This window comes from Charadrius vociferus, unplaced genomic scaffold, assembly GCF_000708025.1.
Source record: "Charadrius vociferus isolate BGI_N301 unplaced genomic scaffold, ASM70802v2 scaffold116, whole genome shotgun sequence".
Taxonomy (NCBI): domain Eukaryota; kingdom Metazoa; phylum Chordata; class Aves; order Charadriiformes; family Charadriidae; genus Charadrius; species Charadrius vociferus.
This window is the reverse complement of record NW_009648954.1, coordinates 559,986-587,181: the sequence shown is the minus strand read 5'-3', so window position 1 is coordinate 587,181 and position 27,196 is coordinate 559,986. Positions and strand designations below refer to the sequence as shown.

General features: G+C 40.1%; 1 protein-coding gene across 1 annotated transcript in view; it reads right to left on the bottom strand.

Moving 5' to 3' along the window:
- The window catches only part of ANO2 (anoctamin 2, calcium activated chloride channel), a 182,006-nt gene extending 155,903 nt beyond the window's left edge, over positions 1-26,103 (bottom strand). Inside the window, exons 1-3 of the mRNA XM_009887457.1 lie at positions 26,094-26,103; positions 24,056-24,228; positions 20,736-21,137 (exon numbers count right to left, since the gene is read on the bottom strand). Of these exons, the coding sequence (XP_009885759.1) occupies positions 20,736-21,137; positions 24,056-24,228; positions 26,094-26,103 (585 nt within the window). The remainder of the gene's footprint in view (positions 1-20,735; positions 21,138-24,055; positions 24,229-26,093) is intronic.
- Positions 26,104-27,196: the final 1,093 nt, after the last annotated feature.

Genomic DNA, 27,196 nt, shown 5'->3' with positions numbered 1-27,196 from the left:
AGTCATTTCTCTTTTGAACCAACAGGTCTCAGACTCAGTGAGTCAAGATACATCAATGCTCAAAAACTTATTTGAAGGCTACAAAGACTAGTGATGTACTGTCTATTAGGTGGGATTAGAAAATGTGGAATTTAACTTTAGATGGGGAAAGTGGGTGCTGGAAAAGGTCACTGTCAGCATATCTCCCTTTTCCACATTTTGGCACTAAAAAATCACAACACAGTATAAAACCCTTTCTTACCTTGACAATGTTAAAACTTCTTCAAAGCATGTGTTCTTTACGGGAGTTCATCCCACCTCCAGACTACAGTACTTGACTGCAGTTAGTTGCAACGATGATATATTTTTAATTATTGTTCAGTTGTATTTACAATCCTGGTGCTATTCATTTTAGTTTGTACAGCCAGGCGTGGGGAAGAGCAAAGACAGATTGCAAGAGTACAATGGCATTTCTTGTACTTCTTCAGTAAGTGGAACAACCAAATTCGGGTAGGAATGTCTCTTTTTCTTATACTAAACACACACAATGCAAGGAACCAGACTGCATTTCCAACTGCCCAGCATCAGCAGGGGTATAATAGAGCCACACCTAATTCTGAGACTAGTTTCTTGCATCCAAGGACTTCCTAGAGAAGCAGTTCCCAGCCAGTGAGGCACAAGCATGCTTCAGATGAAGTGTGGAGGCCAAGTTGATAAGCTCTGCTCCATGCTTGCAGGCTCTGCAGATGGTTAGAAGCAGCAACAGCAGCAGCAGCTCTGCAACAGGAGCAAATCATCAAGCAAAGAAAAATGATTGCTTGAAACATTGCAGCTGAGCCTAACATGAGAAGCTTGGCAAACAGGCTGGGAATCAGTGTCCAAGAAATACCTCGTCCATAGATGGAAAGTGCAGTATTATACTATTTCTGGAGCTCTGAGAGACCCAGCTCTCTCAGCTAATGTGGTACCTAGGCTAGAAATAATATCGTCCCACAGGGGAATGATGATCACTAATGAAATTGCCAGTAAATGGACAATATTAGTTTTTCAGAAATGTTAATTATCCAACACTTTCTAGTGAGATGTCTGTAGAACATGCTGAATTATCAACAGTTTTGAAAATCAGCCCTTAATACACTCTGCCACATCAGGTATCTCTCCCACCTTTACTGCTAGTCTCATCTCCCCCAAAATTATGGTTCAAAAGACAGTCACTCAATAGATATTGGTAGACCACCAATTACAAAACATACTTAACCACAATACAAGGCATTAAATCATAACACTATACTGCATTCATCCATCTTAGCAGTACTGCTTTGTACATGCCATAACCTATGTCTCTATCACCATAAATCTCGAGTCACTTTTCAGAAAAAAAAAAAAAAAAAAAAAAAAGAAGCCAGTCAGGATTTAAAAGTGCCAATTTACTCCTCTGTAACACAAAAATTAAAAAGAGGTTAACCATCAGCTATACTGTTTATTTGACCAGCCATCTGTCAGGTAAAAAAAAAAATTTAAAAGTCAGTTGCCAAATCATTGTAACTGAAATGTGAGATTCAATTTCTATTATAATTCTCAGAATAAAAAGTCAGCAAATGTCATTACTATAACAATGTTAAGTAAAGCTTGACACATTATAAAGTTGTAGGTTCTCCAGCACATTTCACAACAGCATTCAACAAAAACATATTTTAGTATGATTTATTTTTGATTGTCATTGAACTATTAAGATTTACATAGAAAGCTGAACAAATCACTTGTAGAGATATGATTTGGTCAGGTCGGCCTATTAACCTTCAACTACGAAAAAGATACTTAGCAGATAGAAAGTAGAATATGAATATTAACCTGATACAGTGCCAAAGTTATTTGTGCCTTGAGGGAAACGAGTTATCAAAGCAAAAGGTAAGATTTGTTATTCCAAACCTGGTAGTATTTCACAAATTGAAATTTACGGGAAATCACTGCCAGATTTTTGTAATAAATATAGTGTTATGCACTGATAGCAGTAAGCACCTTCATCCACATTTTAAAACCATTTTCATAAATCTTTTTGCTTGTTTTACATCAACACACTCAAAGAAAAACACATAGTACCTCTGTCTCGACAGCCTTTTTTAAAAAAAAAAAACAAACAACAAAATATATGTATTGCATCACATTGAACATTTTTGTAGCTGTGTTTTGGCAATTTTTTGCCATATTTTTCCCGTGTTTCTGCCACACTGAATAGTGTTAGCGAGTACTATTATTTTCTGATAAACATTAAAAGTTCAGAAAAGAGAGGCTACATAACAAAGCCACATACACACTGTGCTAGGTTGTGACAATAATGGGAAGATATGTTCAGCAACAGAATACCCAAATTTTGCATAGCAAAAGCCAGCTACTACTCAGAGACTTCTCTGAGGTCAGCCTCTTGCTCAGAGGCTAAGGATGCTCAAGCCCAATCTTTCCTGTAGGTTAGGCATTGCAATCCTTAGACGTGTCCTGTGATTCATTTAGTCTCCAATGTATTTCCTTCTATACATCATGATAGCTGCTCATAAGTGCTAAGTCAAAGCTTTCTTAAATCAGTGGGGGGAAAAAAAATCTTTTTATACTAGTATTATTAAGTTCTGCAGAATCTAGCCCTGTTTTTTAAAGCCCTGATAGAGTTGCACACTTAAGCTAACATCTTAAGTGGGTACTTGAAGAGTATTCGCAAACTGAACATACAGGTAGTCCTTCCTGTAGCAAAACTCTGTTATTGCTCCTAAGGACTTCAGTGACAGCTTACTTGAGAAAGAACCTCATCACTTTGCCTCATAACAGAGAAACTGCTATAGCAGTTCTCACTGTCCTCACTTGTCTGCCATCTCTGGGTAAGTGTTAACACACATGAACAGTTCAGAGGTGATCACACATCAAGTGATCTCTGTCAGAGATCACTGATATATGTATCGCATCACATTAAACATTTTTGTAGCTTTGCTTTGGCATGTTTCTGATGCATGTTCCACTGTATCAGAAAGGATTTATTAGGATTGAGATAAAAAGAAAAAAAAGTGGGGGGTTTTGTTTTGCCTTTTTTTTTTTTTTTTCGCTTGTTTTGGCAGTCTTCAGTAAACACAGCTGTCTCAAGCAAAACTATGATCTATTTGTAAGGGGCATCACTGAATCTGTTTAATACTGATCACAAGATGCTTTTTGTTCTGGGTATGCAGTAGGGAGAGTATTCTCAGATGAAAGACTCAGTTATTCTGCAAAGCTGGGAGCAAGGAAAACAAACAAACAAAAGCCCAGCAGAATTAAGCAGTAATTGGCAAACAATAAGAAATAAGCTGACTAAGGCACGGTAATAAATTGACTGCATATTTTGGCTTACTAAAGAAACAATACAGAAAAGTGCATCTTTGCCTTCCATTACAGCATATCCTTACTGGCATTTTTATTACACGAATATTGCCTCTGTGGTCAAGGATAATCTAAATGTATTGTAATATATTTAACCATAAATTTCTTTGGTCAGGCTGAGATCTCATTAACACAAGTTTGAGAGGATAGCACATATCACTGATTCTTTGTACTTCCACTGCAATTTATCTTGGCTATGTTGTTCTATTTCCTTACATTCAAATTATAATCTTAGTAATACAGGACACATCTTTTTCTTCTGTGATTATTCAGAACACACTGGATTCTCGTCTGTTATATGCCCCAACAGTAGTATAAATAGCAGTAACCACATAGATCCAGATCTGGTTATACAACTTGTGCACATGATGTGAAAACATTACAAATATAATTTTAAATTTAGCATTCACTATTCAAAATATTGAGCAGAGCTTTTGCCAAAAAATTCACACATCAATCACAGATAACTGAACAGATGTTTCGGCTGAAACAAGCTTCAGCTGGAACATTCACACATACACAAAATGACCTCTTAATATTGGTAGGATACTGTGATTTTAGAGCTTTCTTAAATTTCGTTTCAACAAAGACCATTAACTAAATATTTGCAACATGTGTTAGCTCTTTTCAAATATTTATAGAGATGGTTTACAAAAAAAAAAATACAAGTAATTGCAGTGCTCCCTTTTGACTGAAAGCACAAACACACATACGTAAGTTTATATAACCCTGAAAGTCTAAGAAGTGCCTTAATTCACCTTAAGTCCACACGTTATTATGGATATATACACACACACACACACACTATACATACATACAGTTTTTTATATATATCCAAATTAGAAACCCCTGCTTGAACTTTGACCCTCCAGGGACACTGCTTTAGCATTCAAACATTCTCCCCCTGCCCCCACCAAAGGAATAAGCAGCATTTGGGTTTCCCACAGAGCAGTATGCAAATACAGAGAGTAGCACTGAAATCGGGTACTGAGCAGGAGCATCCTCGGTTCATGTTTTGTTGTTCTCTAAGGCACCCCCCGGGGAATTTAACTGCTTGAAATACCTCTGGTCCCCTCTCTCTGACTCATCTGAGCACCTCATCTCGCAGGCTCACAACTCACCTAGGCAGTTGGTAGGTTGCCATTTCACATTAATTCAGGCTGGTGTAAATTACAGAGATTGTGGTCCCAAATTCCTCCCTGCCCCTAGCCATGTGACTCCACATCCACCCCTCCACCCCCTTGAGCCAGTAGTCACATTGCTATAACTGGATAATGAGTTTCTTTAGCCAGATCAGTTGCCTGAAAACTAAATCCTAGTTTTAAAGAGCCATTAATTTTCAACTGGATCCACACTTTGAGTGATCAGCTCCTGGAAGCATTGCAAGACAGAGGAATGTGCAAGACATGGCTCAGGGCAGGAAAAAAGAGGGCAGATTCACAGAATCCCTAACGTGGATCAGTCTACCCTGTGCCTTCAGGATGCTTGCAAAAATGAAAACAAAAGCAAGAAAACTTTCATTTGACTCAAATTTAATGTCCAATTTTTTTTTACTTTTTTTGCTTTTTCTTTTAGTTTTTTTAAATATTGGGTTTTGAATAACATTTAGGCAAATCTCCTCTCGAAATAGAATTTTGAAACAGACCAGAAATGCAGTCTACAAAAAAGGATAAAGCAAACAATGTCTTTTTCCAAAACTTTAGGGGTTTCTCCCTCAAATTAATCATTGAATTGTTATGAATCCCCAAATACTTTTGATCAATCATGAACATATTTTCCATTAAAATGTCATTCCAGTACACTTTGCCTTCATGTAGTTAACGGGCGTACATTGATGTCTAATCATAATACATTTGTCAAACTCAGCTTTTTAGAGAAAATTAATATTAGATTTATGGAAGTAGTGCACCTTTTTCCATCAACTGAACAAAACAGCGACATTTAATAACTATAATTTTATAAATAATTTAATTGGTATTTATTTTATGATTAACAGCTGATGTCTTATAATTTATAAAAAGCAGCCTATAATAAATACAGCTGTTATAGTTGCAGGCAAGTGTCAGAATAAAAACACAAATTCAGTGAGAGGAAGAAAAGCTGAAGTACAGAGGGTGTATGCAGGTAAAAAAAATATCGTGTGAAGAACAGATGCTGTGGGAAGCACATGTGCACAGAGGGTTTTCAGTTGTGAACATTAACTGCAAAGATTAGTACAGACATGCTGCTAAGAGACAACTTCCCATTTTTCATTCTCATTCCCCATCACAGGAATGCTTCCATACGTTTGAAAACTCATTTGCCAGTGAAAAGAGTTAGCATCATTTAATTCTCTGGCCTCCACTTTTCTGTTGTTTTGAAGAACACATTTCAACAATAATGGACATGAAAACTGGAAACCAGAACTGCAAGGAGCTCAGACAATATGCTAGGGAAGAAAGGGGCAGGAGGTCCTGTCCTCACCAACACCTTCTGACCCATGATAGCTTTTAGCTAGTTATGTTTTATTCCTGTCTCTATCCTCATGTGTTTATAGACATGGGACTAGTATTTATTTTAAGTTCTACTCCTTCTAAAAATCTGAAATTTGACAGCAGTTTTGGCATTGATGTGGAGAAAGACACGGGTATGAATCTTGCCAGATTTTCAGCCTAGCAGTCAGTTTTCATGTCCCTATGAGCCATTCACCTGGTAGGGGCGAGTACCAGAAGTCAAGTCCTGGTATTTTAGGGAACCAGAAGGAGGGAAGCTGCAGGAGTGGTTCAGGTGCAGGAGGCAACAGCAACTCCTCAAGCCCCTGCCATTCCTCAGTATGAGTTGATGGGGCTGGGCAGGCAGCTGAGAGCCAGGAGGAGCTTTGTTCTTCAAAGGTACCTACCAATTTTATGAGCCCATATGCTAATAGAGGCACTCAACTCAAATACAAAGAGTATTGGGCAGTATGTATTTACCCTGTCCTGTTTCTACTTGAAAAAGCACTTAGATTTGTACTACAGAAATGGCCTTCTCACTCTTGCATTTCTTCCACCTTCCCATTTGTTTTCAAGGGTCCAGGTAGCAGGAAGATGTCCACTGCCTCACTTCCTGGATTTGCCTTACAGCTTTTAATTTATAGTTCCTTGGCTACGCTTATTATTGTGATTTTAATTACACTGGAGTGCTCCGTAATTATATGCCAATTATTTTCTTTGATAATTACCACTGACACATACAAGTGAAGGAATACATTTTAGAGCTACCTATTAGTCTTTTGTGGTACTCAAAATTCTACGACATTAACAAAATTGGTTTTACATTATAATTACATTTACATCTTTTATGAAATAATGGAAATTGAGAATTAATTACAAGGAGCGCAGCACATTACTACAGAATAGTTATACTGATATTGGGCAGGTTACCCATCACTATATTATAAACTACAATTCCTTTTTAATACTAAGATGAGCTATCTTTAATAACATAATCCAGTAGGTCTCCTGATATATAGGTTTTGTCCTGCCAGGGAATGAGTCTGATAATGCTAGCAGAGCATTATGAAGATCTGGAAATTAATAACAATTTACAGCTGGATCTTGGAGCATTTAAAAACATTCTTTGTGCTGACTTTTCTGTGAAGAGACTTGCCAGTTGGTGGCCAGATGTGACACAACACTCCCAAACCAACACATACTTTCCGGGAGAGTCACTTGTGAACCGTGGCTCACAGGTGAAAAACAAACCGAGATCCCTTGTGGTGCAAGCTGTGACTTACGTCGTTACCATGGTGCTCTCAAATGCCGCCTGCAACAGATGAGTTTAAAAGTACAGCAAGTCCTCTAATGAGCAAACTTTGGTGCCTAACTGAAGCTGAGCTTTGCAAGCTTCTGGTGAGCAGTTTCTTAAGGACAGTGTTCCTTCAAAACAGGAGAGAATAAGGGAGAAACAAAACTTGGCACGGAAGTCTTTGAGAAATAAGCAGTTTGGGAGTATGAAGTCCTTGTGTACATAGCAGTCCCCAGACTTTCACAGAAAAGTGGATGTCTTGGTCATTATGACTTCACATAGGCTTCTGACTGATCATAACTGATGAACAGCAGGGAAGGGTGAAGGGCTGACTGCGCATAGACCAAAGATAGATGGTCATTCTGAGGAATGGCAGGATTGATACAGGTATAGGATATGAAGGTGAAATAGCAGCTTGGACAGAAATGGAGAGTCCTGGAAAGGGCAGTGGTCTGTGGTGGATAGGCAAGCCCTGCCACAGAAGACTGGTGTGAGAAGTACATCGGTGAATACACAGAGGCCAGAGATAGGTGAGCAGGTCAAGCACTGGTCAGGTGAAGCAGTTACCATGCATTGACCTGTGAAAGCTGAGTGATGCCACTGGAGGTAGAGAGTAAACATTATCCAGTGAACTCTCAGAGACCTGTGACAAGCAAGTAGGCTTGCCAGAGGTACAGGACGCCGCAGCGTATTGACCTGTCCTGCAAAAGCCTGAAAGTACATCTACGTAACAAAGAATACCATATGAAATTTCCTAGGTCCCACTATCCAGAGTGTGGAAAATGGAAAGGATGCAGTAATCGTCTTGATTACCTAACAGAGTTCAGTGGCAGCTGAACATGTGTAAACATTGAGAGGCAAGCAGAGAATGATTATTCAAAGCCTGTAAAATGAAATATGGAATATGAGGGTTCGTAAAAGAGCAAGAACCAGTGCAGAAAAAGAACAGACAACCAGTGGTTTTCAAGACAGGCATCAGGGTATTACAACTTGGAAATGAGTGAAGACAATGGGAGATGATTAAGGCAAGAAAGGGATAGAAACAATCAATCACACATAAATTCAGAAAGACTAAAGATGACCTACAGAACCTGCACTGGAGCTGAAACTTTGTTTCAAAGGATTATGAAAGATAAATAATCATTTACATCCTGTGCCCAGTTTCAATGTGAGCTGAGTTAGGACTCCTGAGTGATTTGTAGAAATTTACTAAGCATAGGATGGACAGGGATGTCCTTTATTCCCTTTTTTGAAGGGATTAAGAAAAAATAACAGTAGTTGGAACTAGCAATTTGGAGGTGTCAGTTTGGAGGTTTGCTTAAACATTTCCAAGACCTTGAATACATTCCGTATCTCTGAGATGCTAAATTTTCTTTGTATTACTAAATTACTCCAGGTAAACCATGACTGACTGTGGTGAGTATGCAGACAAAGCCGGCAAACGACTTCCCTGTCTTCCAGCTGGTAAACTGATACCGTGACTGAGGGAAGTGCACTGTGCTCCTCTGGAAGAGAAAGATGTTGGTATTCTTTTAGTGCACTCAGTGTCGACACTAACCTACAGAAAGTAATGGCCACCTCCACATTTTCAAGAGTGCTTCTAAGTGGTGTCTTTGCGTTCCCCCTAGAAAGGTTGCTGTTTACAAAGATAAGGAATATCAGTCTACATAGCTTCATTTTTTTCCCCTAACTACCAGTACCTCGCTCTCTCTCAAATACACTTTTTTTGTTTGCTTTAATGCTAGATGTCTTATGAAATTCCAAAGTCATCTACCTAATTCCACCTGACGAGTTTCCTTAAAAGTATAGCTCTCAATTCTTTTACTGAACTCAATAATGCTCTAAAATTATTACAGAGATCAAGGAATTGAAGGAGAAGACAGCAGTGATTGATGAGACTGATGAATTCATTCCTAGATGATAGAGCTTGAGTGTGGAGCTAAAGGAAACATATCCACCATTTCTATTTAAAAAAAAAAAAAAAAATAGTCCCACAAAAAGAACAAATAAAAATACATACACCTATTCAAAATAAAAAAAAAATGTCCAACTCTTCTGTTTCTGGTCATTAAACCATCGTTACATTAGTGCTAACCTTGAATAACTGCACAGAAATGAAAATCTAGCTCTTACATAATTATTTCTTTGGCCAATCACCATGAACCTGTATACATAAGAGAAACTTACTAGTGTTCACAGAATTATCAGCACTGTGTATCAAGAAGACAATTCACCCCGAAGGGTAAATTTTCTGTGCTGTGCATGGGGATTTAGTCACTTAACTCCCACTAACATTAATGGGAATCATGCAGCCTGATACCACTCTGCTAATTTTTTTTCCTAGTTTCTCTATTCAGGCAAAAGTAATTGCTGATCTGGAACAATAGAAACAAATAAGTGATACAGTTTGGAATAATTTGCCTTGTCCTGTGATTCAAAAGATCTTATTATGAATTACAAAGCAGCTTCTAGCTGAGACCAATCTGATTACAACCTCCTGCATGGTTTATGTATCACAGTTTCCTTTTTTTCGGGGCATAGAATCATAGAATAGTTTAGGTTGGAAAGGACCTTGAATATCATCGAGTTCCAACCCTCCTGCCATGGGCAGGGACACCTCCCACTAGACCAGGTTGCCCAAGGCCCCGTCCAGCCTGGCCTTGAACACTTCCAGGGATGGGGCCTCAACAGCCTCTCTGGGCAACCTGTTCCAGTGCCTTACCACCCTCACAGTGAAAAACTTCTTCCTAATGTTTAATCTAAACCTGCCCCCTTCCAGTTTATAGCCATTCCCCCTTGTCCTGTCACTACGTGACCTAGTAAAAAGTCCTTCCCCCATAGGAATGATTAATACACAGTACCAACCTCAGTTTGACTAAGCTGTATTTGAAGGTCTTTTCTCCTCCAGAAGTCCCAACCTGCGGTATGTTAAATGCTTATCAAGCTAGGCCCCTTTGAGGGACAGTCTGCTACAGCATGCAGCCTTGGAGCTCAGACCACATTGAAAAGAGGGAATTGACCTTGGTTCTTCCAGAACTTGCATAGGCCCTACCTTCAGCTACATAGACCTGCTGGGTCATTGTGGAAGGGAGAGAGGAAATTCTATGAGCAGTTGCCTGAACGCTTCATAACATTATAACATGATGGATATGAATTATGACAGTATTTTTTTTTTTATTTTTTCTTAAAAATGGAAAACATAAATGCAACTCCTACTGAATTGAAAGGGAGCCTCTTGAAATTATTTTTAAAAACATGAAGTGCTGCAGTGTTCCCAAGTGCTATATATCCAACAGTTCCCACTGCTAAAAGCAACTAGATGCTCAACATTTTTGAAATTAGGAACAACATTCAGAAATTTCTGCTTAGGTATCATCAAATATATTCATCCTTACACTAAAGTAAATTACAGGAGGCCTTCAAAAACCTTGCATAGTTTCAGATATCTCCTGTTTCCCCTTAAATGACATTGTCACTCTGCAAATCCATTCATTAAAATCAGATCATGCAGACCAACCCTCACTCCTTTTCACTGAAAAGGTTAAGTGAGATAGCATTTGGTTCCATAGTGCTACCTCTGGTGATATAAATAGGTGGAGTCCTTAGGTAGCATGGAGTTTACACAATAGCTTTGTGCCATACTTGAATTAGTCAGGAAAACTGGAGAAGAGTTCAACTGTTTCCAGTGGCTAAAACAGATCCTTTGACAGCTGGAAAATACCCAAGAGCATACCCAAGCTACAGAAGCCATAGGTGACTACAAATTTAGACAAAAAATGGACTGTCAACTCCCATACAGACCCAACGCATAGAGCAGTGAACCATGCTCTTCACTTCTCCTTCCATTATACATACATATGTATATCTCTCTCTCTTCAGATTCTTGTTGCCTTGCAGTAGAAGGACACTTAACTAATCTTTCCCTCTATGACAGCTTCCCACCACTAAATCTGTGCTCATCCCTACAAACTACTACTGAGTTGGTGGAGCACAGCAGCTACCTAGAACTTACAGAATCACAGAATGGTGAGGGTTGGAAGGGACCTCTGGAGATCATCTAGTCCACCCCCCCGCCAGAGCAGGGTCACCTACAGCAGGTTGCACAGGACAGCGTCCAGGCGGGTTTTGAATGTCTCCAGAGGGGGAGACTCCACAACCTCTCTGGGCAGCCTGTGCCAGTGCTCTGCCACCCTCAAAGTAAAGAAGTTCCTCCTCATGTTAAGATGGAACTTCCTATGTTCAACTTAGATATAAAAAGGATTTAAGAAACAGTTTGTGTTAAAGAGGTTGTTCTGATTTCTAAGGGAAAATTACCTTTTTTTTTTTTTTCCTTTAAAAGATACTTCCACTATCCATACTAACAGATTGCACATTAATCCAGTTTTCATTCTACAATGCCTCCCTTTCATATACAAAATAACATTTTAAAATGTCCACACCATAAAAAGACCTAGTTGTGCACCTGAAAGGGAATAATTCCTTCCCTATAGTAGCTCTCTTCCTGAGAAATATGCTTGCTTGTCTAGTCACAAGCAACAGACCTTTTAATAACTTAAATTTGGGCAGAATGACACATACAACCATCAGAGTCATCAGTAAAGCAAGATGACTTTAAAAGAGTCCAAAACATAAAAAGAATCCCACAAGCCTGAGTCATTACTTACGTTACCTTTCCCTGGATCTGCTAGAGGATAACAAATTCCACCCCCACATTCCGCATGTACTCAAACAGTTGGGTTTTTTCCCCATAAGACAGTCCTATCCTTCTTCCAAGACTAATTTCCATAGTCAGATACCCCCCAGCCTTTTCTCTACTAGAATCTGTTTCAAAATCTGAGATTGCAGGAGCTGGTGAACACCACTTTATGGCATTCCCTTGGCACTGGTGAGATAGCATTTGGTTCCATCCAGGTGCCACTGAACATTTAATTAGTTGGTTGAGAGCTTTGTTTGTTTAGGTTTAGGTTTTTTCTTTCCTTTTCATGTTCTTGCAGGTTTTTTTATTCCCTTTCTCTCCCTGACATGCCAGTCTTAATTTCTAACCCCTTCTCTATCCTTGGCCCGGACTAAGCCATTCAAGAGTATTCATTGTCAATTCCATGAAGATAGACTGGATTTTGCTCTGGTTTGTGAGCTGAGAAAAAAGTAACACTGGACTGATGCTTACTATGACAATCCAGAAGCTCTGGACAATCAAGATTTTTCCACAGCCAGTTTCACCAGATGCCAAAAAAGAAGTAGCAGAGATTGAAGATCCCTTTCTAAGAAACCCCTTACTGCTTCACTTGGAACTATTCTTTGACCCTGCAGTGAGAAGGCATGGCAGCTCAAGTTTACTCTCCCTGGCTCTGAAAGAGCATACTATCCCTGCTCACTGGAAGATGCCCCACTCTCCTCTTCCATAGAGAAAGAAGTGACTCAAGAACAAATCCTATTCCATCAGCATAAGCAAAATGCATTTGTTTCTCGTTGGTTGTCCTTGTCTCTCAGTTTTTGTGTGTCAGACACAGAGTTTTTGGACAGAAACTGCTTTTTAATCTACTTTCATATGGGTCAAAAAGCACAAGGGAAGAATAGTGAGGCACCATGTTAGCTTGGGTATTTTATAAGACAAAACAGTGTATAAATGAATGTTTATGTTTATAAAAGCAACATATTAAAAACAGGAAACACTTATCTACAGTGTTGCGTCCACTCTCAGGCAAAATTCTCAGTGTTTCTCACTTATGCAAAGGAGTTTCAGACAGACCTCCTTTCTTTCCTTTGCATGAGGTGTGAAATCATGAGAATCATAAGAAGCAATTCCTCCTCAGAATAACAAATCATACAGCAGCTACTCAATCAGCAGGAATGCAGAAGTGATCACTCCCTTGGTATCAGAGATACCTGTAGGGGTGTTTGCTGCTAGAGACAAAGTAAAAATTGCCTGGGGACGGCAAAGCAAAGTCCCATTTCCTCTACAACACAATCTCTGAAATTCAGGATTTCTTCTTCTGCCCAAGAACGAGTTGAGATGAAGTGGGCAGTAGGTATTGCAGCTGGGGCAGTCCTCACCCAGCACCTATAGAAACTGCTTCCTCACCCCAATCAGCCGCAGCATGTTTTCCGTCCTTTAAAAGGTCAGAAAAGCAGCAAATCCCAGGACCAAAATCTCCACGCTATCTCATATTTTGCTACTTTATTTTCATGAAACTATTATTCAAGCTGCACTGGCCTAAAGAGCTTACAGAAATTATCACTACTTCAACCTCCAAGTCTCCACTGCAGGCACTCCAGCTACTGCAGCATTATCAGTGCAGCGCAGCATCCCTCGGGGCTTGCTGTGTTGCTCTTCAAATTGTCTCCACGGATTTAGTTTGCAGATTAAAATTTCTACTGCAAACAAGACCACTGATAATTAAAAAATGTTTTCATGGATTCATCTGTGAACAAACCAAGCAGCTGATTTTGTTACTTTTGTCCCTGATCCTACAAGTGTCCAGTTCTCTTCCTACTACGCCCTAGCAGAGATGTAGAAGCCATTTCTGTGGGCTTCTCATTTGTCTAGCAGTTTGTAGAAATGGAAGTAGCTCCTCCTGCTCCTCCAGCAGGTGACAGAACTCAACACAGCACACAGTGAAATGGAGACACAAATTTGAGAGGCTGTTTGCCATTTCTTCCATGCAAGTCTGATAGAAACAGTATTGTGTAAGAATATATGTAAAAATAGGATTCTGCTTGCCCAGCTCCCATTTTGAATATCACCAGAATGCACACCCCAAATCTACCACCATCTGAAATTGAAGATATCGATGCCTCCATTTCCCAACCTGCAGATGATTGATTAGATTTATCATTGCTGGCCCAAGAGCTCTATAAATGTCATTAAAAACATACAGGCCCATTTTTGTACATCTCTTCAATTTTCTCTAAATCCCTTGGAAGCCATTTTGACGATGGTACCTAATAGCTGAGCATTAAGTGTCTGGATCTTAATTAAAATACACAGAGTGAGTCTCTCTGCCCATTCATCTGTTCAAGTCACAACATAATCATTAAACAACAGGCTTCATAGTATGAACTTTTCAGCTTTGACAGCACAGCCATTCTACCTAGCCTCCTGTTATCATGGATCATTATTTTAATACTGACTGAACCACACCTAAGTCCCATGGGGCTATTCCAAAATGCTCTCTAAAATGAAGCCATAATTTCCTCTTAAATAGTTAATCAACTTGCCAATATTTTCATCACATCCGCTTCACTACCACTGAAAACCTTGCCTTGCCTGTTCAACTTCAATTTTATAAGAAGAGCTGCGTATTACATTTCAGCCCCATATAAGTAACATACAGAAGCAGAACATGTTTTAGCTAATTAATGCTTCTGTAACTAGAGTCGTTGAAAAATAATCATCAAATATTTATATAACTGGTACACTAAGAGGCCCTCAAAGAAGTATTGACTTGTTCCAAGTGCTGTACTAAGAGTGAAATACAAAGTCCAAAGACCTAGAGCACAAAAGACCCCAGCCTGCTTCCAATACTCCGTTACTCGGTATGCATTCTCATTGGCTTCAGGAGGCGTTCATTAACATGGATAAAGGTCTTAGACTCATATTAAATTACTCTATCCTTTTAAAATTAATGTTAGCTACTATTAAGCTTTCCTCTGCACTTTAGATGAATGAACATTTTAAAACAACTGTAACATTCATACTGAGTACCTGTCAGATGTCTCACATGTACTAAGGGCATGAGATGCTTTTCTTGGAACTACCCACAAATCACATTGATAGATTTTGGAAAAAGACACCATTTTCTCAAGCTCTTAATTACTACTAAATTAAGCAATATCCATAACCTTTTAACTAAAAGTTAAAGTATTTTATACCAAAAAAACTGTTTTTCAAGGAAAAAAGGAGTCTATCCAAATTAAACGCTTGGCCATTGGAATTCTACTTTTTCACAATGAAAACTATTAACATTAAAATAGGCTACATATGACACAAATGTGATGTTAGGGAATATAGCAGACCCAAGAAAACAACTCATATAGCAAGCACATTGATTACACTCCTCTGCAGAAACATCCTCAGCTAGAGGCAGGGATATGAGGAGACAGAGAAAGAAAAAGGCCCTCTGCATTGGATCATTTGCCATATTGTTTTGGCTACTCTTGTCCTTTGTAGCTGAGAGAATATAAAAGATACAGCCTTCTCCCCGTGGCAAATGGGGAGCACCTTAGTGTGACACAGCTGCAGCACTATAAGCTTTTCTTTCGTTCAGGCTGGGGGGGAGCAGGGCTTGTATGTTGGTTTGGGGGTGAAAGTTGTTTGGTTTGTTTGGTTTTTTAGTGGCCAGGTTGTTTGGTTTCACAAAATTCAAAACATGCCTTGGAATATCAAGCAGAAAAATCCAGCCACAACCACCATCATTATGCAGTGCTATTGATAACAACACTACTAAACTTGGACCTTAAGGACTTCCTTGCCTCAAAGTATAACGTAACCAACAGAGTTTAATAAGACACACTTAAAACTATGCTAGCTCTAAAATTCAAGTTAGATGAGCTTCTTGGAGGGTAATTTATACTTGGTTTTAAAATTGTCATCATCTTCTCCTTAAAAGATATTTTCATCTCCTAAATGCTATTTAGCAAAGTACATTTCATTTCCAATGTGCTCGAAAATGATCCTACTTTGTCAGAATGCCAAGGTGCATCTCCAGTGTCTTCTTATTCTACCCCTATTATGCTTTGCCATACATAATACTAATTGAATACAGTACATGTTGGATTTGCAGTCATTAAAGCAGCAGTACAATTCAAATTTAAGTGAACTACTACATTAGGTGAAACACAGCAATTGGTTTCCCCAGGGACAAATGAAAAGAAAAAGAAAAAAAAAAATAAAAAAAAGAATCAACCCCCGAAACTGCCTGCAATGTCAATGATATTTATTGCCTTCCCTGGAATCAAGGTGGAATATCTTAAGGTACTCTTAAGGTGACCCCATCTTAGGCAATTCTTTGTGATCTGATACAAAATTCGACTTGTGCCACTAGTGTTAAATAGCATTTATTTGGAGGTGACTGTCATGGCTTTGGCAGCTAGCTCAGAACGCAAAATGCGACCTGCTGTCATTCCTTTGCAGTTTACAAAGACATGCCAAAGAATCTGTGTTCTGGCATGGATACCTTGGAAAAAAACTTTTATTGTACTTTTAACTGTGTTACTTTGAAGCAGAAGAAGCAAATCCTGCAAATGCTTAACACTGTGCAGATTAGAATAAGTGTTTACAGGATCTGCATTGGTGGGTTCTTTATTAGTCTCTATTTAATATTGTAAAACACAAGGTAGCTAATTCTATGTACACATGCAAGAGTCAACACCAGGCTGATTTTATCTAACTTCATAGACTGGTCAAACAGGCCAGTCACAGACGTAAACATTTTTTCACTCATAGCAAACTGTGCAACACAGTAGTTCTGTGTTGCTATGCTGGTGTCATCAGATATGAATAGAAAGTTTCCTCTTCTGTCCTATTCTTTGCACCAAATACCACTTCCACATAACCCTAAATTATGCTAATTCAGCTGTTTTCATGGGCACAGGCTACACTGGACCACCCAAATGTTTTTATTTGAAGAGAAGATAACCAGCCAAAGAGCTCCTTAAACTTGATCTGCCACTTGTGGACATACAGAACATCAAGATTGAAAGTTGATGGTGGCAGTGTTTGTTGTGATACATGAATACATGCTATGGATCAGGTGTGACTTTACCAGGGAGCATGGTAAGAAGGTTGTCAAATCTCATTACAGCCACGCATCATTATGAGCAATCATTGTCACATTAGAGAGGAAAGACTTGTAACATCCAATTTCATGCTCATTGCCTTCATTGTACACTTTGTCTTGGACATGCAAAATAATACTTAGTTTAAAAACAGAAAAATAAAAAAAAAAAAAGAAGGTTATATTAAGAGAGAACAAAGTTTCTCTGGAGGACAGCAATAACAAGTGATAGAAAGTTGTAAGGAAGTTGAAAACTAGTCAAAATTCCTTAACTCACAATAACTGGGTAGATATGGAGACAGAACATAATCTTGCCTCTTTCACACATTCAAAAAGAGTAATACTCCCATCTCCAGACACAAATTATATGTATTATTTTCTTGTCTCTATTCTTTTACACAATGAGTTAACAACACAAATGAGAAAGATGTTTTTTCCCTATTTATTCAGCATATAAAGAACATATTAACATCATATATTAACATCATGGGAATTTCCACTTTTTCAAAAAGGTAGTTACAGAAATAAAGATTTTCAAATTGTCATAATGCTATCCTGTGTTCCTAGAGATGAACTTCCTGATATCTAAGTATTTTTAGCCTGCAAAAGTAACTCTAAAGGAACTCAAATATCATGTGAGGTTAGTAGACTGAGTAGCCCAATGCAAAAGATGCTGTGCTTAGTTCATTTAGATTATTCAAGCTTACAGTCTTTACAAAGTAGGGTTAACTGAGATCATAAATTAAGGAACTTTCCAGCCACAAGAAGACAGGTGCCCTTAGAAGTCATTAAATGCTGAATCAGCTGTATTACTCAGTGAATGTATCCTTCATGACTCCCAAGGGACAATGGCTTAATCCCTTTCTTTTTTTTTTTTTGTAGGGGGGGTGGTGGGTGGTGTTCAAACTATGAGGTTAACAAGAACCATATCACAGATAATTTTTTTTAGCTGTACAGCTACTATAGGCCACCTAGAAAGGATAGTGCAGAGATGTTCATTGAAGACCACAGACATAGATACCCTTTTGCCCTCTTCCTTTCTACTGCTACTGCTTCGAGTTAAAAATGATGCTGTTTCAGGAAAGATTTTGTTCAGGATATCTTATTGTTCTTAAAAGAATATTTTTCTTTGCAAGACCCCATGCAGGTGACATAAGGTAGGAAAACCAAGGCCTGTTCTAACCAAAAGTGGAATCCCTCAGACAGGAGCTGCAGCACAAACTGTTTTGGGTTACCTTTGCAGCCAGCCCTCTGAGTAGAAGGTCAGACTCATCTTAGGACCTGGTCCAAGACATATGGCAAGAGTGAGATATGTTTACAGAATATGCCTCAACTTCCAAGAATATTATATGAAAAAGATCCACTTGTTATACTAGCACTGAAACAAAAAAATCCAAACATGCATGTTCAGCATACACCACTAGAAATGTAGAAGTTGAACATCTACTGTGTTATACAACAAAAATATAGCATGCTGTGATTAAGATTGTTCTGAGTTTCATGAACCTATAGACACATAGCTCTACCAGGACTAAAATCAGAAGTTGTTCTCATATCAGCTCAACATACAGTTTTAACCAACATATAAGGCCAGCTGTACCCTTCACGTGTTCCCGATCAACATGTTCTGTGAAATTCAGAGCAAGATAACAGACAGCAGCTTCAGCACATTTTAGCAGGAGTTAACTAACAGGAGAAAAAAAACAGTGAGAAAGTGAGAAAAATAAAAGGAAGTAAAAGCCACATGTCTTGGGCAGGGAAGAAAAAGGATAATGCATAGTCCCTTCCAGTTTCTCAGGAGATTCTGGAAGGAAAAAAACTTTTACCTTTTGATTAGGCAGCTTGGGGGGGGATAGGGGGACATGAGTGACTACATAAATACACATATACAGGTAGAGAAGTGATGGTATTGCATTTTTTGTAATTTTCAAAATCATTTAATTTTTCCCATAAAAGAACTGGTCACCAAATAATTTCCTCAGAACTTTCCAGTTAATTTACAAAAAGCCTTTTCCTCTTCAGAAAGAAAGCCATGACAAAGTTTTTTCTTGATCAGCTCTGTATGACATCATTTATCACTTTGTATACTATTTAAGAGAGCATGTTATCACTTGGAAGGGGTACGAAACAGAATTTGAATCCAGCTGGACTTTGGGTAAGTAATGAGTCAAATAATCAAATCCAAATCTTCAGCTAGAATTTTCAGGTTCTTATGAAATTCAGAACTGAAAGAAGCCTCCAAAAACAGCTGCTCTCATGGGATTTATGCAATTTGGTTATGAAAATCATAGCGGTAAGATAGTCATGTATTAGCAGTATTGAACCTTAACCCCAATGCTTACCATAAAAGAATCAAGATCTGAGACCATTCTTTTCTGTTCAGTGCAAGGATGGCTCCGCCAAGCTATGCAGTGAAATATAGCCCATAGCCACCTGCAACTCAGCAAACTGAGCAAGGAAAATGTTGAGTCAAAGGGCCTTTCTATTTCTTTCTATTCCTGCCAATGATTTAACATGCATACACTATGCCAAGTCAGCTAGACTCAAATTTTCAGATGCAGTCTGCAATTCGGTCCACGTTTTGGAAGTGTTGACTGGTTGCACTGAAAGTAATATGAACTGCAAGTTCTCAGCACCTCTGAAAAGAAGCCCTAAGTTTCTTAAATTTGGTGTCAAAAACAATAGAGTACCTAAAACTAGAACCCAGTGGGAACTTCCCTTCAACAGATCTAAATACCCATGGCTTTCAAAGAGGTCAGGAGGAATAGCACAGCGCTCAGTGCATCAACATGGGATTTGGAAGACCCGTGCTCAATTGATCGACTGGCTGCAGTCAAGTAACCTAACCACAGCTCCCAGCTGATACGATCATAGCGCTTTCCAACATCATGCACATGTGGTGAGAATAAATACATTAAAACCTGGGAGGTTCCTGTTGCAGCATAGGAGATGTTCATTTTGTGGGTGGAATGAAGAAAATGACACAAAACTTAATTATGGCTGGAAAGAAAGCTAAGAACCACACTGAAAATCATGGAGTTATTCTGAGGAAATATGACATGTTTAACAGGGCTTTGTATTCCAGCAAATTACTTAAGAGAGCCTTCCTTAATTTTAAAAATATTAAAATGTAAACACAGGTTTTTTGGTAAGAAAAAAGTGTGTTCACTGCATGCCATAAGAACATTTAGATAAAGAAATATGTTTTCTGCTGAAGTAAGATTGAAATGCGATTGATCAGCAATAACAACCATGTATTTCCCAGGCAGTAAGAACCAAGCAATACAGAAACACCTCCACCATCTTATTCTTGGCTTCATGCCATATTTTAGGCACGTATAAAATAGCTTGTACAGCATATTTCTGCAGATCCCTAATTGGGGGTTGCCATAGTGGCAGCATTTGACCCAGGGGTGTTCAGTACTGAATTATTGTTCAGCAGTAACAAACTGTCTTCAGGATTAGCTCCTCAAGCTGGCCGTGAGACATACCTCCAGGACATCCTACACGTGCTTCAGCTGCAGAAGTGACAGTGAGGGAGTCAGTGGGGCTGTATTAGAAGGGAAGCAGCATATATTCTTATTTTTAAGAGTCAGCACAGGTGCGATATGCCTCTCAGTTAACATTAATGCAGGGCAGGAGTGAAGGCAGGGAGAGCAGGCAGCCATGCCTTGGCACCCAGTCACCACCAAGCTGTCCCGCCAGCACGGCCTGCCCATGGTTACACCCTGCATGTAGCCACCTCCGACACCAAAGCAGCCTTTACCCGTCAGGGCACATGGCGCCACGCATGAGGAGCAACTCTCCCCCTCTTACCTCAGGGTCTTTCTCTATCTCCAGCCCCGCTTCCAACAGGTTGCGTTCGTACTCCTCCCGCTGCAGCCGCTTCTCCTCCTCCAGGGCATCCAGCGGGCTGAGCTCAATCACCTCCACCCCTGGTGGCCCTGGCTGCTCGTGTTGGACACGCCGGCCACTCTCCTGCTGCTGTGTCTCGGCACAGCCCTTCTCAGTCCCTCCATTCGAAACCAGGGCCAAGGAGGCAGATCTGTGCATCAGCTCAGGTGAGCCCACACCTGGCGGGTGCCGAGCAAGGCGTTTTCGGTAGTGGTAGGCTAACACATAGTCGACCTTTCTCTTGCTGTCCCTGAAATGCATGCCACTTGGGGACACCTTGTCCACAGCACCTTCTTGCGTCCCATCCAGGTAATTGTTTATAATCTGGGAGAGAAACACATGAGTTTCACAGACAAGAAAGCCAAAAAGCCCAAGCAGAAGTTCTGACCCAGGGTCTATCTCCCCACAAGCACATAAAGTGGCACGGAGTCAAAACTTGAGGTCAGACGGGGGTCTGACATGGCCTACAAACATGCACACTGCAGACCAGGTAAAGTCATGCTGACCTCCTCCAACCAAAACCAAAGGAGAATGGCTAAAGATAGTGGCCTTATCCCAGAGCGTGCGATATCTGCCGGCCTACCAGACAGGCAGGTACAGAGGCACACACTGACACTGCCTCTCTGTCCTCTTGCATGTACACAATCCATACAGGAGAAGACACCCGCATTATGAAATTAAATGAAATGGAGAAGTGAGGATAAGGATCACGTTACAGATTGGGATGTGAGAAAGGGTGTGCTGTGGAGCAAAGCTGAGCAGGGGAGGGAAGCAAAAAAACTGTGTAAGGGAAGAAAGGGAAGAAACTGATCTGAGTTAGAACAGGAGAAATATCCTCAATGTAGTACAAGGGCAAGAAGGGTAGGGCTGGACAGAAACACTTTGGAAAATACCAGGGATTAGAGAGGACAAGCCCCATGGATGGCTAACAATGCTAGCTGACCTATATTTTAATGTATTATGAAAAGACTATGTGACTGACCAGTAATGCTGAAAAAAGAATGACTAAAAATCATTCAAATTGCCTATGTTGTGCTCAGTCACCCCCTTGGACCCTCCCTGTCTCCTTGTCTCCACTGTCCAAAATCTTCTGGGATGAAGCTGCTCCAGTACTAACCCCCGCCATCACACCCTAGCTTGGATGGCAATTCTGCAGCCCCCGTGTTGAACACTGGTACCAAACGTAAGGTATTCACTTTCCATTCTCATTCAGTAAGACAGCCCATGTTTTCCAATACTGTTACCAACCACCATTTCCATCTCAGTGCTGTATCTTAAAGCCCTTCACAAAGCTCCCTACAGTGTCATTCATTAGAGTGACTCCGGCTCTCCAGTGGCTGGGGAACAACATACCAGCAAACAAACAGGGTTAACCTGATGCAAAGCAATCAGCCCCATAACCTGATTGAAGACATTTATGGTTCCCATAGGTGGCTATACAAGCAAAATCTTGACAGGGACCAGTTACAGATTTCTTTTTCTCCCTACCTCCCCTTCCATTACATGCACTGCTAGTCCTGAATGCAAAGTTAACTAAGCATACTGCATAGCAATTTTCTCGTTTGTTAACACAACACAAATTTTTGAAGATATTATATAAATGTGTGTTTTATTATATGCACCAACATCTCCCAACTTCTTCTTTTTCATTGCTTTGCTTCACTTAGTTTCCCACAAAGTAGCTTGAAGTCACCATATCACTAAATAAAACTTGGGTTTATATGCATACTACATCGTTCATTCTTTCATGAAATTATCACCAAATAATCTGTTCTGCACATTAGACTTAACACACACTTTATGTGTAAAGTGTATATATAGTCCCTTTAGGCATATCTAAACTTACACTCAACACTACATTCTGGCAGAATATAAAATTGCTTGGGAGATAGCATTTTATTGCAATTCCCCATTTCCTTGTTAGATATGTTTTCACATAGTACTCACAGGCAGTCCATGCAAACCTCCTGGATCCATCTCTGCCACAGTGAAGAAAAACCCGTTGCAGATTTCTAGTCTCTCTTCCAGAGAGTTTCACGCTGTACAGCGCAGAAGTAATGATGTCACCACTGCCAGGTCACTGGCACAACGCAATGCATTAGCTGACTCTAGAGAAGATGAGCTCTAAGCATCCTCTCCTCCCTTACTGGCAAGTGTGGGCAGAAATAAGAAACACAAACAAAACATGGGAGAGGGAACAAGGACGTTGGAGAACATGAAAAGTCGCTAAGAGATTTTCCTGTTTATTACCTGTGCGTAGCCAGCTGCCACATCCCAGCCACCTGAGAGAGCACCATAGCAACATTTGATGTTGCTGGAGTTACACAGAATAAAACGATGAGGAGAGAAGATAAAACAATGCCTTTGTCTCCCTCCCTCTCTGTTGACTCTTTTCCTCACTCTTGGCAGCAAAGTGATATTCCCATTATTATGAGGGTAGCAAACCAAAATTCTGACAGATTTCAGTAAGGATATTTTCTGGCCCTAAATTTGCACTGCTTTCCTAACCACGTGACATTCTGGTGTAAGAAGATCTTATTAGGAAGGAACACAAATAAGTCGCAATTTGCAAAACATCACTGAAAGAAATGTCAAGATCTTTCTTTTCTCCCCTCTCACAACCATCATAAAAATCAGAATCAGTGATTTAAATTATCGTCTTCAGTCCCACATTCATTGCTTCTTGACACCTCCAAGACAAGTAGCCAGCACACCAAGCAATAACAAAATAGGAAGTTAGGATCAGCATTTCCTGACAATTTTATTCTAGTCCTACAATACCACTACAAACATATCCCAAGAGATCTCTCATTTGACAACAGCTCTGCTCTGAAGACCGCAGCCACACTACATTTCCACCTTCCAATCCAGCCCACACTAACACCTGGGCACGTGTTGGGCTGGGGTTTGCACAGGGATTGACAATTTAGTCATATCTTTTCCTGCATATATTTCCTACACGAGGGGTAACAGCAATCGTCCTATTCCTGCTCTGAAGGATTTTGGCTGAACTAAAAAATTAAGAAAAGCTCGGTGAGACTGCTAGAGTAGCCATTAGTTCTTGCTGTACACCTAGAGAGCCTACTGTAGTATCGGTTTACTTGCATAGTCACTTTTCCCAGTACAGGGTGGATTTGCTGACACGCAGGAGGAATGCACAATGCTCTGCTCACCCTGCATCAAGCCTCTTCCTCATCTCAAAGGCATTAGAGGTAGGTTAATGAACATAAAATCCTACTTACAGAACTGCTGAAGGACTCCAGACAGCTTGGTGCTTCAAAAGCTCCATTGATCCTGCTGCTGTGAAAGGAAGTCCGGTTTTGAGGAACTGTGAGGTATTTGCTGTTGTATGCTGAAAAAGAGTTCCTTTCTGATTTTGCTGTCTTCTGTCTGTTCAGAGTTGGGTGCGAGGATGCTAGACGAAAGTCAGAGAATAAGAGATAAGTATTGTAATATAAAGCAGTTTTTGTGTAGCTTGTTTCCTAAAGGAACAGGAAATATGGCAGTTAATAGACAGTATTCAACTTCAGATGCTGCACTTCAGTAAATGGAGAGTGGCGTATACAACTGCAGAGGAACAGCAGGTACTTAGATGTGTGAACTTCTGGGAAAGGGAGAACAATGACACAACCCTGCACTTAGCTCAGCACTACCCTGGTTAGTCAATAACACTTACACTCCTGCACTTCAGTCACGAGGTTAGGAGCCGGAAACTCTGTGCTTTGCAGCTACCAAAGCACCTCCCAGGGCACGAGTATACTATGTGTCTTAAGTGATTGTACCCTGGTTCTCTGGGTGCAGCATTCAAGCCAGATGGAAGCCAAATCACCACAAATGAACTGAATCACATTTGCTTACAGCTTACTACTAGGCCTGAAATGGACTGTGTTTCCATTCTAGTCTGATGTGACCAAATCTAGTGAGATCAGGTACAGATCCAAACTTCTGGCTAATGGTCATTCTCCACTAAGAACTCTTAACCTCTGGACACGCAACGGTGTGAAATTCTCATAAAGTACATCTAAGTTTATGCCTAAAAGTTTTGGCTTGAGGAACTAATGAATTGAACCCTTTAGTTTTAGATGTATTCCCCATCTCTTGTATTGACAAATTACATGGTCACAATGCAGCATAATGTAGGGGTGAGGGGGTGGGGAGTTACATGACATCCCCTGTTCACCACCACCACCATTGGTTAGATGTATACCTGCCATAGCACAGTGTACAACAACAACAGAATATGAGAAGAATGCTTGGTCACAAGTAGGAAATGCAGGAAGTCAATCCCATACAGGCAGTAGCACAGTGAAAAAGATGAGGATAAAAAACAATGGGTACAGAAACGCTTTTGACATACAGATGTTTCATACTCTTTCACCCTCTAGTGGTGCTGTAGTTGAAATGGTGTTGATTGATCTTTACCCATAGTGTCTTTGAGGATCTTATTGGAGTGAAAAACTATGGCAGAGTCCTTCAAGCATTAGTGTTTTCTACCAGAGAGAAGACATAGGTGTAGCAGACCCATCTATCCACACAATTAGCCCTGCTACTACTAAAGAGACAAAGCACCGTGCCTTTCCAGTAAGAACATTTGTCTTCCCCAGGAAGAAGAAATAACTGGAATATTCATCAGCTCCTGTATATCCAGGAGACACTACAGCCATAGTATCTCTTCTTGCCTTCTTATTAGGCAATACTGGTAATGCTGCAGTTCTCTTCCCCCACTTTCACCTTCTAAGGAAGCAAGAAGCTTCAACAGCGTAGTATGGTTACTTTCCAGTCTGCTGCACTGTGTTATGAGAAAGCAATTTCATCTTTCTCTGTCACAGAAAGTGCTGGGAAGTTTGAGCAGTTTACTCCACATCTTTCTCATGGTGGTGGAGACAGGGGAAGACGGAAGGCAGAAACAGCTGTGTCTGTTGCTCAGTGTTCATGTGACTGAAGAGTGTTTCTCCTGCATTGCTGAAACAGCCAACTGGTGGCAGAAATACCTTAAATTGCATCTCAAAACACAAAGCATTGAAAGAGGTGGCTCTATGCAGGAAACCTATAGAGTTGTGCAGTGATCATCATCTTCAAATAAATCCATTCTTGTAAGTGGTGATAACAAAAAGTTGTCTTTGGGGGGGCGAGGGAGCGGGGGGGAATGCTAAAACCTCAAAATTATATTTCCCTCTTATTTAACTAAATTATTTCTTCCCCCCTCCCCGAGAGTCGAAGACAGACATTGTGTCCTACTGCTAATCTTCTATGCCCTCTACACAGGCTGAATCTACTTACCTGCAATCATGTGCTAAGAGAGGAGCCAATAAAATGGTAAAGAAGGAAATGCTTGGAAAAGGGGGGCCCTGGCCCCTAAATTATTCTTATGTTTTCTATCAATAATGGATTAGGGTCTGCAGCACTTGAACAGCACTGTAGATTGACTCACCAATCTTCTTTTTCTGATCTCTCAAGGAGACTCGCACTTGGTTTACTTTAATGAAGCACATAATGATGCCACAAGGGAAACTCTAAGGAAAATAATTAATAAGTGAAGGTTTCATTCCCAAAGGCTACACACAGTGTTTCTCCAGTATTTTCAGACTAAGCCTGGGATATCTCACAAGACCTTTGCACAGTCAATTAAAGACCTTTTTTCTTCCCACTCCTTTTAACTGGGCCTAGGACAAAAATCTGCATTTAATTTATAATAAAATGATTTCATTTCCATTATGCTTCCCAACCTCCAGAAACTGTGTCACGAACCTGAGGTTGACACTGGTAAGCAGGTGAGGCAGTCAGGGACTTTCAGTCAGAATAAATGCAACTTCCATATCTGAATTCTGAAGACTCCTGTTCTCCCAAAAGCTTTTCATCTGCCCAAATCAAACTGACTGAATCAAAACATGTTGTGCACATTTGACAGTGCTTTCCTGTGGTACTGCAGTGCCTCAGGGGCTTCTGCTTCAGATGCTGCCTGACCTCATTCTACCCTGTAAGCCTTTACGACATCTGGCCTTACATGTTCTCATTCTGTAAATATTCTCGAGGAATTAGTATTGATAGAAACAAGCTGTGTGTGTGCATGTATGTACATTAGATATAAATTTTTTTATACATGCACACACGCATAGCTTTGGTACATATATATATATATATTTCCCCCAAGAACAGCAATAGAGTGAATCTCGAATTCAGCCTGGAAAGTAAATGTTCAAGACCTACATTCATTCTAGAAAACTAGCGTGGGAGCCATCCCTCCAGTCAAACCTCTTTAAGTTGGAAATGGTTTCCAAGGACAAGGTACCTCCAGGACAGAGTTCAGCTCTAGTTCCAGTGCCAACCCGCAGCCAGTAATCAACTACTTGCTCACACAGTCTCTCTACACTCGTTTGCTTTGT